Source organism: Polyodon spathula, chromosome 21, assembly GCF_017654505.1.
Source record: "Polyodon spathula isolate WHYD16114869_AA chromosome 21, ASM1765450v1, whole genome shotgun sequence".
NCBI lineage: Eukaryota > Metazoa > Chordata > Actinopteri > Acipenseriformes > Polyodontidae > Polyodon > Polyodon spathula.
Genome location: NC_054554.1, coordinates 29,220,263 through 29,236,646, shown reverse-complemented (window position 1 = coordinate 29,236,646; position 16,384 = coordinate 29,220,263). Strand labels below are relative to the sequence as shown.

The 16,384-nt window shown below is 41.6% G+C and overlaps 2 protein-coding genes across 6 annotated transcripts; both read left to right on the top strand.

Moving 5' to 3' along the window:
- The first annotated feature begins 16 nt into the window (after positions 1-16).
- Positions 17-8,018, top strand: scpep1 (serine carboxypeptidase 1). The gene is made up of 13 exons (XM_041221188.1): positions 17-120; positions 1,326-1,465; positions 1,894-1,983; positions 2,512-2,667; positions 3,096-3,170; positions 3,474-3,546; positions 3,905-3,942; positions 4,385-4,513; positions 4,741-4,828; positions 5,277-5,390; positions 6,151-6,288; positions 6,718-6,881; positions 7,663-8,018. Exons 1-13 carry the CDS (start codon positions 66-68, stop codon positions 7,723-7,725), a joined length of 1,323 nt encoding a protein of 440 aa, XP_041077122.1. The 5' UTR covers positions 17-65; the 3' UTR covers positions 7,726-8,018.
- Positions 8,019-8,927: 909 nt separating this feature from the next.
- Positions 8,928-16,384, top strand: LOC121296035 (E3 ubiquitin/ISG15 ligase TRIM25-like). 5 transcript variants are annotated; one of them, XM_041221179.1, is made up of 12 exons: positions 8,928-9,016; positions 9,636-10,236; positions 10,758-10,853; positions 11,232-11,465; positions 11,716-11,884; positions 12,834-12,908; positions 13,164-13,211; positions 13,392-13,487; positions 14,017-14,085; positions 14,230-14,295; positions 14,862-14,930; positions 15,799-16,384. In XM_041221179.1, the coding sequence occupies exons 2-12, from the start codon at positions 9,646-9,648 to the stop codon at positions 16,329-16,331; spliced, it is 2,046 nt and encodes a 681-aa protein (XP_041077113.1). In that variant the 5' UTR covers positions 8,928-9,016; positions 9,636-9,645; the 3' UTR covers positions 16,332-16,384. The 5 variants fall into 5 exon arrangements, with proteins under 5 accessions (XP_041077113.1, XP_041077117.1, XP_041077116.1 ...); XM_041221180.1 differs by having other exon boundaries at positions 9,013-9,034; XM_041221183.1 differs by lacking the exon at positions 13,392-13,487.

Here is a 16,384-nt window from a genome sequence, read left to right as displayed (position 1 = left end):
CCGAGTGTGAGAGATCAGCTGATCGGGAGTCATGTGGTCCAACCTCGCCTCAGTCTCCAGCAAGAATGGAGAGCTTTTCGTTAGCTGCGGGTTTGCTGCTTGTCGTTACCCTTGGTGCAGGTTTGTTAAAATAAAGAATACACATTATATATATATATATATATATATATATATATATATATATATATATATATATATATATATATATATATATATAAGTTATATAATAAGTTATTCCTCAAAAGTCTTGTTGCAGACTTTCGAAATATTGAAGTTAACGCAACCCTGGCGTCTACTAGTTTGGTTGCTGTAGATCGAATGATTGGACATTGCCTAAATGTTTATTGATTCGTTTAGTTGCTTTTTGCTAAATCTGTATCAACATAAAGCCAGTGCATAATGCTGTTTGGGGTATTCATTTAGACCCGAGGGACCAGCTTCTAACGCAATTGTTAAGTCGTGTTTATGTAACCAGTTGAAATACTGTTCTGCATTTCTGTAAGAGACGCAGGAGTTACACGATTCTGTTAACCGCGGAGAAGCTGCATAGCGGCTGTTTACAAAATAAAAGCGAAACCAAAACCAGTGATTGAAATCCGATACAAAATGTTATATTTTATTTTAGCAGTCGAGTGACATTGTCTAAGTGATGTCTGTGTGTGTTTGACTTACGGAGCGGTCTGTTACCAAAAAACAGTGAAAACTTCATTGAAGTGCGTTTTACAGCATTGCGCATTCCAGTGCGTTTTCAACACCCGCAGACGCACAGATTGAGGAAATGGGTGTTGGACGGTCACGCGCTTCTCGTTTTCGTGTATCTCCCCCTAGTGCGCGCAAGACAAAAACAGCAGCGAAGGGGTTTAGGGTGGGAGGGGGAGGGGGGAGGGGGTAGGGGAGGGAGAGGGAGACAACAAACCGGGGGCAAAATGAGACAACTAGTTAAACCTTTGTTATCTGTTTTTTGGCCCCGTTTGTCTCTGGTTATCAATTTGGAAACATAAGACGGGCAAACCCGGGGACCCGACACAGAGTGACCAATCGCAATCCTGGGAGGGACACTGCCCCTGGCCCCACTTGTTTGGCCCCGTTTTACTCTGTTGATCAATTTGGAAACAATAGACAAAAAATAAACCCCCCAAAACAGAGTGACCAATCGCAATCCTGGAGCAATTCTGCCGAGTGGGCCCCTGGGCTGTGGGTGACTGTAAAAGAACCCTGTGGGTGTTATTTCGGTTAAATGTCTCGGCGGGCGGGCGGGCGGGCGCCCGCGGGGCGGCGGGGTTTTTCTCAAGCTGTAGCTCAGAATGTTCCCCTTTTCTCCTCAGGAGCCGCACCAGTGTCAGAGTCTAAGGAGAGCTGGGGTTATGTGAACGTTCGCGATGGGGCTCACATGTTCTGGTGGCTCTATTATGCAAACAACCCCACCAAGAACTTCACACAGCTGCCCCTGGTCATGTGGCTGCAGGTGAGAAGGAATCAGGAATGTGCTGGTTAGAAATAACTAGTGCAGAACATCTCCGCTGTGTTTATGTGCATTCAGTAGATACTAGGTTTAGCAAAACCTCTTCTAATGAAAACAGCATCACCAGGTCAAGCAGACAAACATATTAGCTAGTGACTCCGTGTACTGTGAAGGAGGCACTTGCCCAAATGCTAGTAATAGTTGTGCCTTAAGCCTACTGTTAACTGGGCTCTGTGAAATGGGATTGCATAGCAGTTTCACCCGTTCCAGGTTTTACCATGAGCTTGATTAGCCACAGTGTATAGGTAACAAGCTCAGGGGTGTCTTATTCAGCTAACAGTAACACCAGGCATGGATTACACTGCTATGCAATGGGAATCTAGTTGCCATCCCTGAACTCTACTGATCAGTCTTTTTTCTTTTGTTGTCAGGGAGGGCCAGGCGGTTCTAGCTGTGGCTTTGGAAACTTTGAAGAAATCGGTCCACTAGACAGAGACCTCAAGCCAAGGAATACAACCTGGGTAAAGTACTAGATATATACCTTAACTAATAAAAATGCACAAGAGTTCGGTTTCACTTTATTAAGAAGATTTAACCTTGGTCGGTCCATGGTTTTGATTGATAGCTGTGCAGTTCCAGCTCAGTGAAACGCATTCAGCTCCATCGGTGATGTTTCCCAGATGACAGCTGCACAGTGTCCTGAATAGCTGTGGATTAGAGGGAGGCAGTATTCTGCAGACTGGAGACAAAATACACTGTCAGCCTGGTTAACCACAGCCTGGGAACACATTGAACTTTCCCAGATAACTGGAAGTGGAATAGAGTAAAAACACCATAAAGAACCAATTGTAGTCCTCCTTGGAGATATCTTAACTGTAACAAAATGAATTATAGGGGCTAATAAAGGTTTTTCATCAATAAAAGTAAAAAATAACATTTTGGTTTTTGGCGAATGTGCATACCCTTTGTTGCATTGCCGAGTGTGTAAGCACACGATTATAGGAGGTGTACAGCGACTCCTCTACAGTGTCTCTGTGCTGTACTTGCAGGTTCAAAGTGCCAGCGTGCTGTTTGTGGATAACCCTGTGGGTACGGGGTACAGCTACGCCAGCACCAGCAATGCCTTCGCCAAGGACCTCGCCACCGTCGCTTCCGATATGATGGGCCTCCTCAAACAGTTCTTCCAATCCAAACCCGAGTTCCAAGTAAGAATTGAAACACTGACCGTTCTGCAGAGCCACAAGGGGTTATGATCTGAACAGAGCCAGGTTCGAGTTAAAGGGCAGAAGTGTAAAAACAATAAAAACAGCAGATCCTGATCGTGATCTGACACAGCCATCCTTGTATCACGGTTTGTATCAGATGGAAATGATGTCACGTTAAAATTTTTATAAAATACTATGTAGGGTGCCGTGTAAGATAGATCTGGTTTTCACCCTCTGAAGTCAGAGCAGCCAGTAAGCCCAAGTGTGGCAGAGCCTCTTGTGGGTCGTCTTTCTGACTTCACATGGATTAGCTGCCCGCTTGTACTGAACAGTACCCTATACGATATTCTATATGCGATACAAGCTAAATTCCTAAAGCTCTATGAAACCCTGATTACTTTGAATTTGATGCTTGCTTCTCTTTACAGAATGTTCCATTTTACATTTTCTCTGAGTCCTACGGAGGAAAGATGTCAGCAGCGATTGCCCTGAGCCTCAGTGAGGTACGTGTGTCGTGATCTCTGTAGTGCCAGACTGTACAAAACAGTGGATTGTGCTTCTGCTGGATTCCCAACACATTTCAAACAAGTGAAATCTGTCATTAGTTCCACTGTAGTGTCAGTCTGTAATTCCCCCTGACTAGCACAGTCTGTTAATCGTAATCTCAATGAAATGAACAGGACTGTATCAAGCAGCCGTGTGTCTGGGAATCTCATTAGGACTGCAGTGCACATGACACTGGAGAGAGGAATACTGGTGCTGTTCATTAGTAATATTCCTGCACCTTTTTTTCTTTCTTTTCCCAGGCTGTTCAAACTGGGTCGATAAAGTGTAATTTCGCAGGTGTTGCCCTTGGAGACTCCTGGATTTCCCCGCTAGGTGCGTCTCTCTCTTCCCCTTGATTCTTTGACAGTGCAGATTAGGTTCCAGTGCATGCGTGTTCTGGCATGAATCGAAGACCAATGATCTTATTATACCAATGTTCCAACAAGAAGATTGAGGTTTCTAATCTTATATACTTCAAGCAGTAGATTTCTCGGCATATAACTACCATACAAGAAAGCAATAAAGGATTTCTAACTGAAACATGTTTTTATAAATCTGATTCTGTTTGTTTTAGTGGGGCGCTAAAGCAATTTAACTGATGTTGCTGTTGATCAAGTAATTCATCAGTAATGAGAGCTGAATGAGAACCCTTGTAACAATGCATCTGATTGTATTTGCATTGCATTTGTAGATTCTGTACTCACCTGGGGCCCCTACCTGTACAGCATTGTAAGTACAGTCAGTCTTCTTGCCCAATACAGCTAGTTTCTCTTTGTGATGGTTTTCTGGGAATTCGACTACAGCACACTTTAGTACAGTAAAGGAATGACCATGCGCATGCTGGCTGGTAAAGAGAGTTGATTATTCACTTCAAATAACATAGTGAATGTTTAAAAAAAAAAAAAAAATACAGTCGATACATAAGAACAAACAGTAAATTATTCAAACTTTTCAAAAAGGAGGAAAACGCATAAAGATGCAATCGATTGAAGGCACTTTCAACAAGTTCAGTTATTTTTCATTTTGTAGTTTTAACCTTTTGGGGAAAATTGAGTAATTTATAATTTGGAGTGAAACGCTTTGACAATCAGACCCAGCGTCTACATAACCATGCATGGACTGTCACTGTGGTGCGTTTGCATCATTGATTCTAATGTCTCTGTTGGTCCAGTCTCTGCTAGATGACCGAGGCCTGGACGAGGTGACCGACGCTGCCAAGCGGGTCCAGGAAGCGGTGGAGCGACAGGAATTCGACACGGCCACAGAGCTGTGGTCTCTCGCGGAGAATGCTGTGGAGCAGGTATGGTAGACATGGCTGAGCTGCGTGGCTGTAAAAGTGGCTAAAGTCTGCATGCTTCTCCTTTTGATATTGCCTGCAAAGATGTGGACTGCAGTAAGTGACCACTGAACTCTCTTCACAGTCAGGTCTGACCCCAGCAGTGCAGAATTGAAAGGGTATGGAGGTATAGTCTTGTATACAGTGTAATCGACTCTGAATGTTTCACACCCTTTATTTCTGTATTCCAGAACACCAATGGGGTGAATTTTTATAACATACTCACAAAAGACCCCGATGAGGGAAAGGAGAGTTATGCAGCACAAAACGGTTACCTTGGTGAGTTCTGTTCTTTCAAAAAAAATGTTTTAAATATTTAAAAAATGTGCTTTCTGGAAATACTGGATTTCATCCACGGCGCATTCTCTACACAGAGGTGGAAAGAAGTCTCCTATTGCATATCAGTTTGATCCATTCCTGGTTTTAGTAAGGGTTTAACAAGACACTTGTACTTGTTAGCAATACTGTGGCTAACCAAGCTTGTTCTAAAACCTGTAATGGGTGAAAGTGCTATAGAATTGGGAGTCTTGGTAACATCCCTGCTAAATTTAGTGTAATGATTTATAAATGAATCCGAGCTTATTTATTTATTTGCTCAAAGTTGTGCCTGACACACAGTGTCCGTATATGTTTTAATGAAGAAGCCTGGTTTCAGTGCTGTGTGGTGTTGAAAATAGCCTTTATTAGACGGAATGGATTTAAGCAATGCCTGGCCTCCTATCCCCAGCCTCCCTGTACCAGCGCCACGTCAAGCCCCTGCACAGACAGACACTCGACCAGCTGATGAACGGGGAAATCAAGAAGAAACTCAAGATTATTCCCGACTCAGTCACATGGGGAGGTAAAAGGATTTTTTTTTTAAATATATATTTACATTATTTCACTATAACCATTCCATTAAGTACAACTAAATAATATAATAGTTAATAAGAGTATAAAAGACAGCAGTCCTTAATGTAGAGTTAATAATTGCTTATATAGTTGTAATGTTATTAACTAGCCATGAAATTGCAAAGAAGCTGCCTAACGTAGTGGAGCAGTGGTATGTATGAGAAGACTATTTTTCAGTCAGCCAGTAGGTGGTGGTATGGGTACATCTTGTTCTTGATAGAATGGGCTCGACCTATGACTGAGAATGTGTCATAATGGACCTGAATGGCAGAGAATGAAATGCCAGGCCAGCCCTATACCAGGAGGGTTACCATGGAAACAGGTCTATAATAGACCTGCGTGACTCAGGATCATGTCATAGCAGTGTGACTGGGTGTTTTAATAATGTTCCAGATATTCTGCTGGCCTTGCCTCGAAACTCAAGATTAATCTTCCACATGTTTCACTGTCCTTCCCCGGCAAAGCACTGGAGGGGTGGCAGAGCAGGGTTCTGCTGCAGATACAATACAGCGCACTACCGCGATATAGAAAGCACAATTCAGGGGAATCTCCTCAAAAAAAAAAAAAAAAACTACTCTACAGTTTAACAGCACAGATCTGAAAATAAAATCTCACCAACAAGCTTTACATCCTATTAAAGTGGCATTGCAAACTGGGTTAGCTTGGTCCTGGTGTGAGCTGTGTCTTCCGTTTTTGTCTTTGCCGTTCAGGGCAGTCTGCCGAGGTTTTCTCCTCCATGGCTGGAGACTTCATGAAGCCGGTGATTGACATCGTGGACCAGCTTCTCGCTGCCAAGGTGAACGTGACCGTGTACAACGGGCAGCTGGATCTGATTGTGGACACCATGGGTACGGAGACTCCCTGCTTTTCATTTGGTTATTCTAAAAAACAGTTTGTATGGGCTTGCATTACAATATCAACAGCGATGGTAATTCTACTATGAGTTTAACACAGGAGTGGTCAGGGTTTTCCCTTCCAGTTCTGGTCTTTGTTCCAACACTGTTTTAAATTGGTTAGCTGAACCTAATAAACCTCCATCCAAACTGTAAAGTAGTTCTCTAATGTGACCTGTTAAACGTGGAGTGGAATGGCCCTCCAGGACCGTGATTGGACACCCCTGGTTTAATAAGACACACCTGAGCTTGTTACCTGTACACGGGCTGATCAAGCACATAAGGAAAACTGGAATAGAGGTGAATTTGCTATGCAGTAGGAGTTTTATTTCCATCCCTGCATCAGGGTGTTACGTGTCGTCTGGTTTGTATTTTCTCTGCCAGGCCAAGAGGTGTGGGTAAAGAAGCTGAAATGGCCCGGGCTGGCATCGTTCAGCAAGATGAAATGGACGCCTCTGTATGTGTCAGCTGACCAGAGTGACACTGCAGCATTCTACAAGAGCCACGAGAACCTTGCCTTTTACTGGATTCTCAAAGCGGGGCACATGGTAAGGGAGACTGACTCTGTGTGCAGAGTTCAGGTCATGAAACCAGGAAGGGGCTGCACCATTCATCAAGAAGACCTTTCATTCTTCTCAGATCTGTAACAGAGTAAAAGGGATCATACACAGTGACCGTTCATCTTCCCTCAGGAAATTTAACTAGCACAGTGCTGTCTGCTGACACAATGTTACCTCGTGACTAACTTCCTCTTATTTAAAACAATAAATGTCTAGAAGTTGTCTTTTTCTGTAGTTAGGGGGTGAGGTTGAGTACATCGTATATAATTGGTGACAGTACTTTGGGAAGTGTGACAGCAATATAAACAGGGCCTCGTTTTGACAGCATGGCACCAGCATGTTCAAGTTGCCTGTTGTCCTTGGTCGTCTCTCTCCTGGATGTTTGGGCGAGCATCTTCAATTACTTCTTTATCTGTAACTGCTGCCCGCTCTAAACAAGACTTCAAAAGACTGCAAAATAAATAAATGGAAGCTGACCTAATGGGCGATCGCTGGTGTGTGTACATGTGAATGAGTTAATTATGATGCAGTTCATTAGCAAACACAGTTTACCATAGGGTTTGGATGAACTCAGGTTTTTCATGTTCGGATATTCTTTCAAGATTTTAAACAAACATATTTAGCTGCCAAACGAAAGTGTAATTCGTACTGTATTGCAGTTAAACAAATGCAGGGGGACCGATTTAAAAAAAAATTATAATTTCTAGTCTTTATATGTGAAGACGCAAATGCATGAAAAGGTTCAAGAGATTTCTTTGTGTATCTCCAGATACCGTCGGATCAGGGAGACATGGCTCTGAAAATGCTGAGGATGGTGATGAAACTGGAGTGAGCTCCCCAACGAGACAGCCAGCTGGAATGGCAGAGTCAAGCAAAGAAACAATGACGACTGACAATATATACCCTTACAGTACCTGCACAAGTGAGCAAACGGGACCTGTGGAAATGAGCCTGTTTTAAACTGGTTTACTGCTATATGTTTGGGCTTGTTTTTAGTGAACTCTTTTCTGATTTGTAATAGTAACAAAATTAGGGATCCAAAACCAAAATGTAATCAGATAAGATTTTTTTTTTCCTGTGATCATCTGTGTAAAACCTTTTTAACATTTGTGTACAAAAAAAAGAAATAAAATGAAAAGATTTTTAAAAAATGGTTTGTTACATTTGTAGATATGAGTTTCGTACGTGGTACATTATTTTCTGCCTTTTACGTCTTGTCTGATTCAGTATATTTGTTTCTTTCGAGATTCTCTCTCTCTCTCTCTCTCTCTCTCTCTCTCTCTCTCTATATATATATATATATAGATAGAGAGAGAGAGAGAGAGAGAGAGAGAGAGATAATGTGGTTTCTGTGTACCTCCAGATAATGTTCAGGTGTGTTTAGTCTTTGCCATTTTAGCGGGCAACTCCTATAGATAAAAAACTGTGTATAGCTTAATAAATTATTTTATTTCATGGGACATAGGAATTATCATGGTGTCGAGTTAAAGCATTATCTGTCCTTCTGGAACAAACGCAACAAAACTACAAATTAATAAAACCAGAAGTTTAAGCGAGTTAGGCTGCATTTATTTTGTAACTTGAAAGTGTTGAAATTTACACCTTTTTAAACCAGGGCTTCTCAAACTCGGTCCCGGGGACCCCCTGTGGCTGCTGGTTTTCATTCCAACCGAGCTCGCAATTACTTAACTAGACCCTTAATTGAACCGATCATTTGCTTAATTAGACCTTTTTACTTGTTTTCAGCTCTTAAACAGTTGCAGTTCAAGTTACTTATCAAATGTTACAGCTAACTTGAAATATGCAAACTGTTCAAGAGCTGAAAACAAGTAAAAAGGTCTAATTAAGCAAATTATCTGTTCAATTAAGGGTCTAGTTAAGTAATTGCGAGCTCGGTTGGAATGAAAACCAGCAGCCACAGGGGGTCCCCGGGACCGAGTTTGAGAAGCCCTGCTTTAAAAAGGTGTAAATCTCTGCGCGTGACGTCATAGCGCATAACCAGGACTACGCTTTCGGTAAACACGCCCATTAGAATAAAGTGAGGAGTGCTGAGCAGAATTTAATAACTGCCTGTCAGGTTCACAGGTGAAAACGGAGAATATTAATCACACATTGAAAACGGGGTATGTAAAAACAGCAAGGTATTTTAACACACAGCAGTCAGAATTTCATACCTGTGCTGTAGTATCCAAATAACAACGTTAATAATAATAATAATAATAATACCTGAAAGAATGAACCTCCTCACTGGAAGTTCTTCGAGAGATAGCTGTAGGTGTTGTTTTTACGAGAGAGAAAAAGTAAAGTCTTGTGCGATTAAACCAAGTACTGTTTAATGCAAAGAGTTCAGAATAGGCCAGAAATTCAGATAACTTTGTTCTGCCACTATGCAGAATGTTCAAACTGTGTTTCAGAAAGTCAAATAATATTACTGTACTATGATAGCTGGCTGCCTTATTCGGGTGCTGTTCCGTGAACTAGTCTAGATGGAGCTATTGGACACATACAACCAATGATGACGCTTAACATTTTAAATATATATAATAAAAAGGCAAATCACAATACTACTAATAACAGTAATATTAAGCAATAATTCTAATATGAGAAAAGCGGTAAAGGGGTTGTGCTCGTGTGATTAAAACGCACTTATTCAAGGTTACAGAGCCTATCAGATAAACACGACTGGTGTTAAGTTTCGTTTTGGAAGTTTCACTTTTGCTTCGCCATTATTATTCAATACAGCGGCGACAAGATGGCCGGGGAACCGTCGTCTTTGAGCAGTCTGGAGGAAGAGCTGACGTGTTCCATCTGCCTGAGCATTTTCAACAACCCGGTGACCACACCGTGTGGACACAACTTCTGCCTGAGCTGTCTAGACCTGACCTGGAAGGACGACTTGGCTCTAGGCTACAGCTGCCCTCAGTGCAGGAACCATTTCTACGCCAAACCCACCCTGCACAAAAACACCGTGCTGAGCACTGTGGTGGACACCGTCAGCAAGTCACTGAAAGGCAAGAGCCAGGACGAAACGAAGGGAGCGGCTTTGGATTCGACTGTAATATTCTGCGACACCTGCATGGTCTCCAAAGCCTCCAAGACTTGTCTGACGTGCATGGTCTCCTACTGCGACTCCCACCTCAGACCGCACCTCGACAACCCCGTCTTTCACGTCCACCAGTTGACCGAACCCCTGCCTGACCTGCAGCAGCGCATCTGCAAAGAGCATCACAAGACGCTGGAGTTCTTCTGCAAGGACCACAACAAGTGCATCTGTGGAGCTTGCCTGCACTCCCACTTAACCTGCAAGTTTACTTCACTCGATTGCGAGATCGCCGAGAAGGAAGTACGTTTTTTGTAGCTTGTAATATGCATTATAAAATAGATATAGATAGGAAATGTAACATGATACAGTTATACACAGGAAACTACACCACAGCTGACTTGAATGTTTAGTTTAAAAAAGTCAAAGTTTTTATAATATATAAAAATATATATATATATATATATATATATATATATATATATATATAGTATAACACATTAGTGATGCATGTTGTGTATACTAAACTTTATTTGGTAAATTTAGAAGTGCTTCAAAAACAAAGTTCGGTGACAAACGTTTTGACAGGATTTGGCAGTGTCTTCAAGTTTCTTTTACCATTTCAAAATATACTTCAAACAAAGTGAAAGAGTGCAAATACAGTAAATACATGCGGGTATATTTGAAAGAACAGTTCATGAACCTCACCTTGCAAGCACTTGGTTTGCTACAGTTTATATTTGAACAATATGCAGAAAATATCTTCTCTAATGCTTACTAAACAAAGGGAATGCATTATAACGCACAGGGGTTTCTTTCCACAGAAAAATTTAAAAGAAAAACTGGCTACGCTGAGAGGACAGATTGAGAAAACAAAGAATGTCATTTTTGAGATGAAGGGAGAGCAGTCGTCTCTCAGAGTGAGTATACCGACATGTCAGCCTGCACCAACATGAAGTTTAATACAAAGCAAGGAAAACTAGAGCTTTCATCGATGTACTTGCAAAATGATTATACATGAAAAAATCTGGGGTCAATTGTAATTGCCATTACAGTAGCATTATTTGCTGTAAATACAAGGATATTTTGTTTAATTACAGTCACAATTATGCTGCAGTAATTGCAGTTTAATTACACAAAAAAGTAACAAATAGCTACAGACATCAACACGTTTACTCTATTTGTTCTACCAAGCAGTAATAACTCGTGTATTTTTAATTATTAAAAGGCTGAAAATACAAGAACCCCTGGAGTACGCTTTGCTTCCACACCCATTTCATTGTGTTATTTCCCGCTAGGATTCAGCGGTGAACAGAAAGGCTGAGCTTGAGGCAGAGTACCGCGTGATGAAAGACCTCATCGAAAAGGATGAGAGGGAGGCAATGAACCTGCTCGATCGTGAAGAGGAGAGTGCCCAAGCCCGGATCCAGAGCCTCATGCAGAGAATGACAAAAAACATTGAGGAGATGAGCAGCTGCAAAGACCAGATTGAAAGCGTGCTGGCTCAGGGGCAGCAAATCGCAGTTCTGCAGGTAAACGCTGCACCAGCATGTGGGCTGTAATGTGGAATGTATATCTGATAGAAAATATTCTGTAGTTATTCAATAAAACCTAATTGTACTTTCTTCCTTAAACAGTAGTCTGGTAAAATTACACTAAATGTATACATTCACCGCCTATTAAACCGCAGCTTAAGCAATGGTATAGTTATTTTTAAAAATCTATGAAGAAATGACTGCATTTGAATTCATGCAATAAATATTTTCCTTTGAACTCTTTCAGTGCACAATAGATCTTCCAAAATCAGCAACATTGACTCCTTATGCTCCCGGAATCAACATGAATTCAAAACAACTGAAAATGTACAACTCAAGTGCCATGTCTCTCAAGAAATACCTCACAGACGTATTAAGCCTGCCAGTGGAGGAGAGAGTCCAAATGCTGAATGCAGGTTTGTATAACACATATATTAAACGGGTGTACGTGACTTCACCAGATCTCGCCTTTGGAGCACATAAATAAATTCAATGTGTTACTAAAATTCCTGTGATCTTAGGACCTGATCATTAAACTTGTCTCAATAACATTTCTACAAGCAAGTGTAAAGTCTTAAAAGGAGGTCTAATTTGTTTATTTTCGTAGTAGACTTCTTACCTGGCATACATGCTTATGTTCTGCAGCACCTAGAAATTGTAAGGAAGGCAAATGTCTCATTGTTATTTTTAAAATCTTAAAATTAATGTCTTAAAATAAATTTCTGCACCAGACAAAGCAGTAGAAAGGGAAAAGAAAAATCTGACAGCAGTAAGTCATGTTTTATATACTGCATGCCCGCAGATCCATTTGCAAAATCTTTTTTCACACATCCTTTATTGTAAAGGTGAGTGGCCTGGTTTGTGAAGCTTTTGTTCCTGTGCAAAGTAAAACAGTAGGAGGCGTGCGGTATTAAAGCTATATTTTGCTTTTGTTATTATCGGTACTGGTTATAGTGCAATGTAGTACAAGCGTGGCAAACAGTAGAGCAGGCATCAAAAAGTAGTAAACTGCGAGATGCACCATATTGGTTACAACATATCGACAGAGATAATTACATCGTAGGTAAGATTAACAAAAACCATGCGACAGGCTACTTCATCATAGGAACACTTTACCAAAGACAAGTGCCTTTGTTCTGAACTGGTCTGACTTGCTATCAGACTTAAATTACAGTTTGTATAAAAATCAGCAGTTACACCCCAAAGGAAACCTGAACGGTGTAAGAGTCTGTGATAAGTGTGGAGACGATGAGCCAGTTGCGTGTTCACAGTGCATTGTGACAGTCAGACAGATGAACACAAACAGCTCAGAACGGTACACGTTTCGGAGGGAGGACCTTCAGTTCTACTTTTCTTCCTGTTTAGGCGCAGATAAGACTTCTGATGTAGCTGAGGACAACAACCCCACAAATAAGCCAAGGGAGAGGATCAACAAGAGCGGTGAGTCACGTCTTAAACGCTCTGGGTTTTCAGTGCCAACAGTCCTGCAAGTTTAGAAGCAAGCACAACGCTAACTTGAAGCAACCGTGTAGTTTTAAATTGCTTGCATTTTGTACATATTTCTTTAGTTTTCACTCCTGTTTTTGAAAAGCACCTTTAAATTTAGACTAAGACTTGTGTTGGGGAAGTATGACACGATGCAGTAGGTATAACAGTACCTTCTAGCTGATTGAACTTTTACTGTTTCTCTTCCAGGCAAATCTCCCAAACCACCAAAGCTCAGGGATCTGCCTAAAAATACCAGTAAGTATGGATTACTGTCGCACTTTTGAATACAGGAGAGTTTGTACAAGCCCGTTTCAAAAAATTTAAATCAGCTTTAGACAGTGAAACTGCTAGATCAAGACTACAGATAATTCTTATTTAAAATACAAACAATGGTACAGGTTTGCTCAAAACAATTTTTTTTCCCCTCCCCCTCAGAAAATCCACAATTGTTGCCTGTTGTTTCTGTACCGGTTCCACTGTTTAGTGGAAATAGCCTTCTGGGAGCATTTTACTATGGACACACATCTCAAAGTAATGCATGAACATTTGAAAACATAAAACAATTTTTAAACAAAACTAAATTTGCTTAGTAAATAACCAATGTGTCAATAGAAGATGGCTTGATTGAGAACTCGCTCTAGAGCAGGGGTATCCAAAGTTGTCCCTTCCACACCTGGTCTTTGTTCCAACCCTGTTCTGAGGTGTTTGATTGAGTCAATTAAACCTGCATCCAGGCCCTGAAGTAGTTCATTATCTATTTATTTGTTAACCCTGGAGTGGACTGGCCCTCCAGGTCCATGATCGGACACCCCTGCTCTAGAGAGACAACGCGACCTCTTGCTGATAGAAAGCGTATAACTTTCTTATTCAATCTCTAAGTCATTCATCTCTAATCAGGATGATATGCAAGCTTGTGTGTCAGCCACACCTTGTCTAGAACAAACCTACTCTTAACAGGACCAGGAGTCTGTGATAAAAACAGAATTGAAACCAAGCAATGGTAGGAAAACGCATTCCACGCTCTTAACTAAACTCCTTTTTAAATTGTTTTAATTTCCAGATTATATGTCAAAGATCATCAAACCGATCGATCCTACAGAAGTAAAAAACAGACACGATCTTCAACAAAGTGAGTTTGAACTAACGATGTCCCCTCGGTCCACAACTGCTTTAGACAGTGAAGCTTTAAGATCAAGACTACAGATAAATCTTATTAAAAATACAAACAGTGGTACAGCCAACTCCAAGCTTTATTTATTTTCTTCCCATTCAGAATATCCAAAACCACTGCCTGTTTCTGTACCTGTCCCACTGTTTAGTGGAAATAGTCTCCTGGGAGGTAGTGTCAGCACTTTGCTATTTTTACCAATCTGTATCTGATCTAATTTCATTAACTTAATTTACCTTTAGTTCAGTGCAATTGTAGCAGCTGATGATTGGGTGGGTTGAGCGAATAAAACAGCAGGGAGCATTTTACTATGGACACACATCTCAAAGTAATGCATGAGCGCTTAAAAATGTGCTTAGTAAATAACCAGTGTGTCAATAGAAGATGGCTTGATTGAGAACTCGCTCTAGAGCAGGGGTATCCAAAGTTGTCCCCTCCACACCTGGTCTTTGTTCCAACCCTGTTCTGAGGTGTTTAATTGAGTCAATTAAACCTGCATCCAGGCCCTGAAGTAGTTCATTATCTATTTATTTGTTAAACCAGGAGTGGAATGGCCCTCCAGGACCATGATCGGACACCCCTGCTCTAGAGAGACAACGCAACCTCTTGCTGATTGCAAGCGTACAACTTCTAAATTTCTAAATTCATTCATCTCTAAAATCAGGACGATATGCAAACTTCTGTTTTCAGCCACCCTAGAACAACAAATTCCTTTTAAAATATTTTTTTATTTACAGATTTTGTGTCAAAGGTTGACAAACCATTCAATCCTACAGAAGTGAAAAACAGAAACGATCTTCTGCAATGTGAGTTTGAACTAATGATACCTCGTAGGTCCACAATGGACTTGTACAGAGAATTATATTAAGAAAGAATAGGGAGGACACAGTAATAAGGTATAGGGTTGGGAAGTGATGGGGTCCAGTCCTGGAGTTTCCCTTCAGTTGGAACAAAACACTAGGAAGGACACCGGCCCTCCAGGACCGGAATTGCCCACCCCTGGTATATAGGATTGCCTTGGGATGCAGTATGTCTTTCATTTACACACAGACGTATTGTGTTATCAACTAATCTTTCAGTTAAATACCAGGTGCTCGAACAGCATGAAGGTGGTGGCAGTGGTAATGCACAATATCAATTACACAGTATAAATAGTGCATTAAAGTGATCATAAATGCAGTGCTCACTCTAAAGGGAGTGAGTGAAATGGTGTGACGAGGAGTTGGGTGACAAAGAGAGACGCAGGGTGTGTGTTGGGGAAGGAAAGTGGTGAGCTTACTGACAAAGTTTAAGGGGTGTGTCGGAAATCCATACTGACTCACACTCAGACCAATAGAGAGTTGGCACAGTTGCACATTTTATTCAACACTGATCAGGGTTTTTTAAATCAATTCCCAAGTCCTTCAATTGCTACTTTACAGACACAACCATTTTTGCAATATATTCAACTGTTTTCACATGAAGCCATTTTAATTGACTAACAGTGACTTCAATTTAAGTTACTTGTTGCCACTGTGAGAAGCTAATTTTACTAAAACACTGTCAATTGCAATGATGTGTTGGAATTAATTGAAAAGGAATGGGAATTGGGAATTTTAAAAAGGAATTTGAATTCGAAAAAAAAAAAAGTAATTGATCCCAACCCTGGTATCGACTCTTTGTTACGGTTTTTAGATGCTTTTGACCTTACACTGGATGCCAAAACCGCACACAGAAGAATCGTCATCTCAGACAATTTCACCAAAGCGTCAGTCTCGGATGAGATGATGTCATACCCGGACAGCCCAGCGAGATTCACAGTCTGCTCCCAGGTTCTGTGCTCCAAAGGATTCTCCAGGGGGCGTCACTACTGGGAGGTGAAGATGACCAGCAGCAACTTCTGCGCCATTGGCGTGGCATCTGGCAGCATCGAGCGCAAGGGGGCGACCAGCAAGCTGGGGAGGAACAAGGAGTCGTGGTGCATCGAGTGGTTCAACGTGAAGCTGTCCGCTTGGCACGACCAGCGTGAGACAGCCCTGGAGAACCCCAGCTCCAGCAGAGTCGGGGTGCTCCTGGATTGCGACGGGGGCTCCCTCACCTTCTACAGCATCTCAGACCATCTCAGACTCATTCACACCTTCTCATGCCGCTTTCCAGAAGCCGTCTATCCGGCTTTCTGGCTGTTTTCCAGCGGCACCGCAGTGTCTCTGTGCAAGCCGACTGCCTAACACAGCTCGGCATCTTAAACAGCTAAATCCAGCAAGTACCTAATTCATTTCTC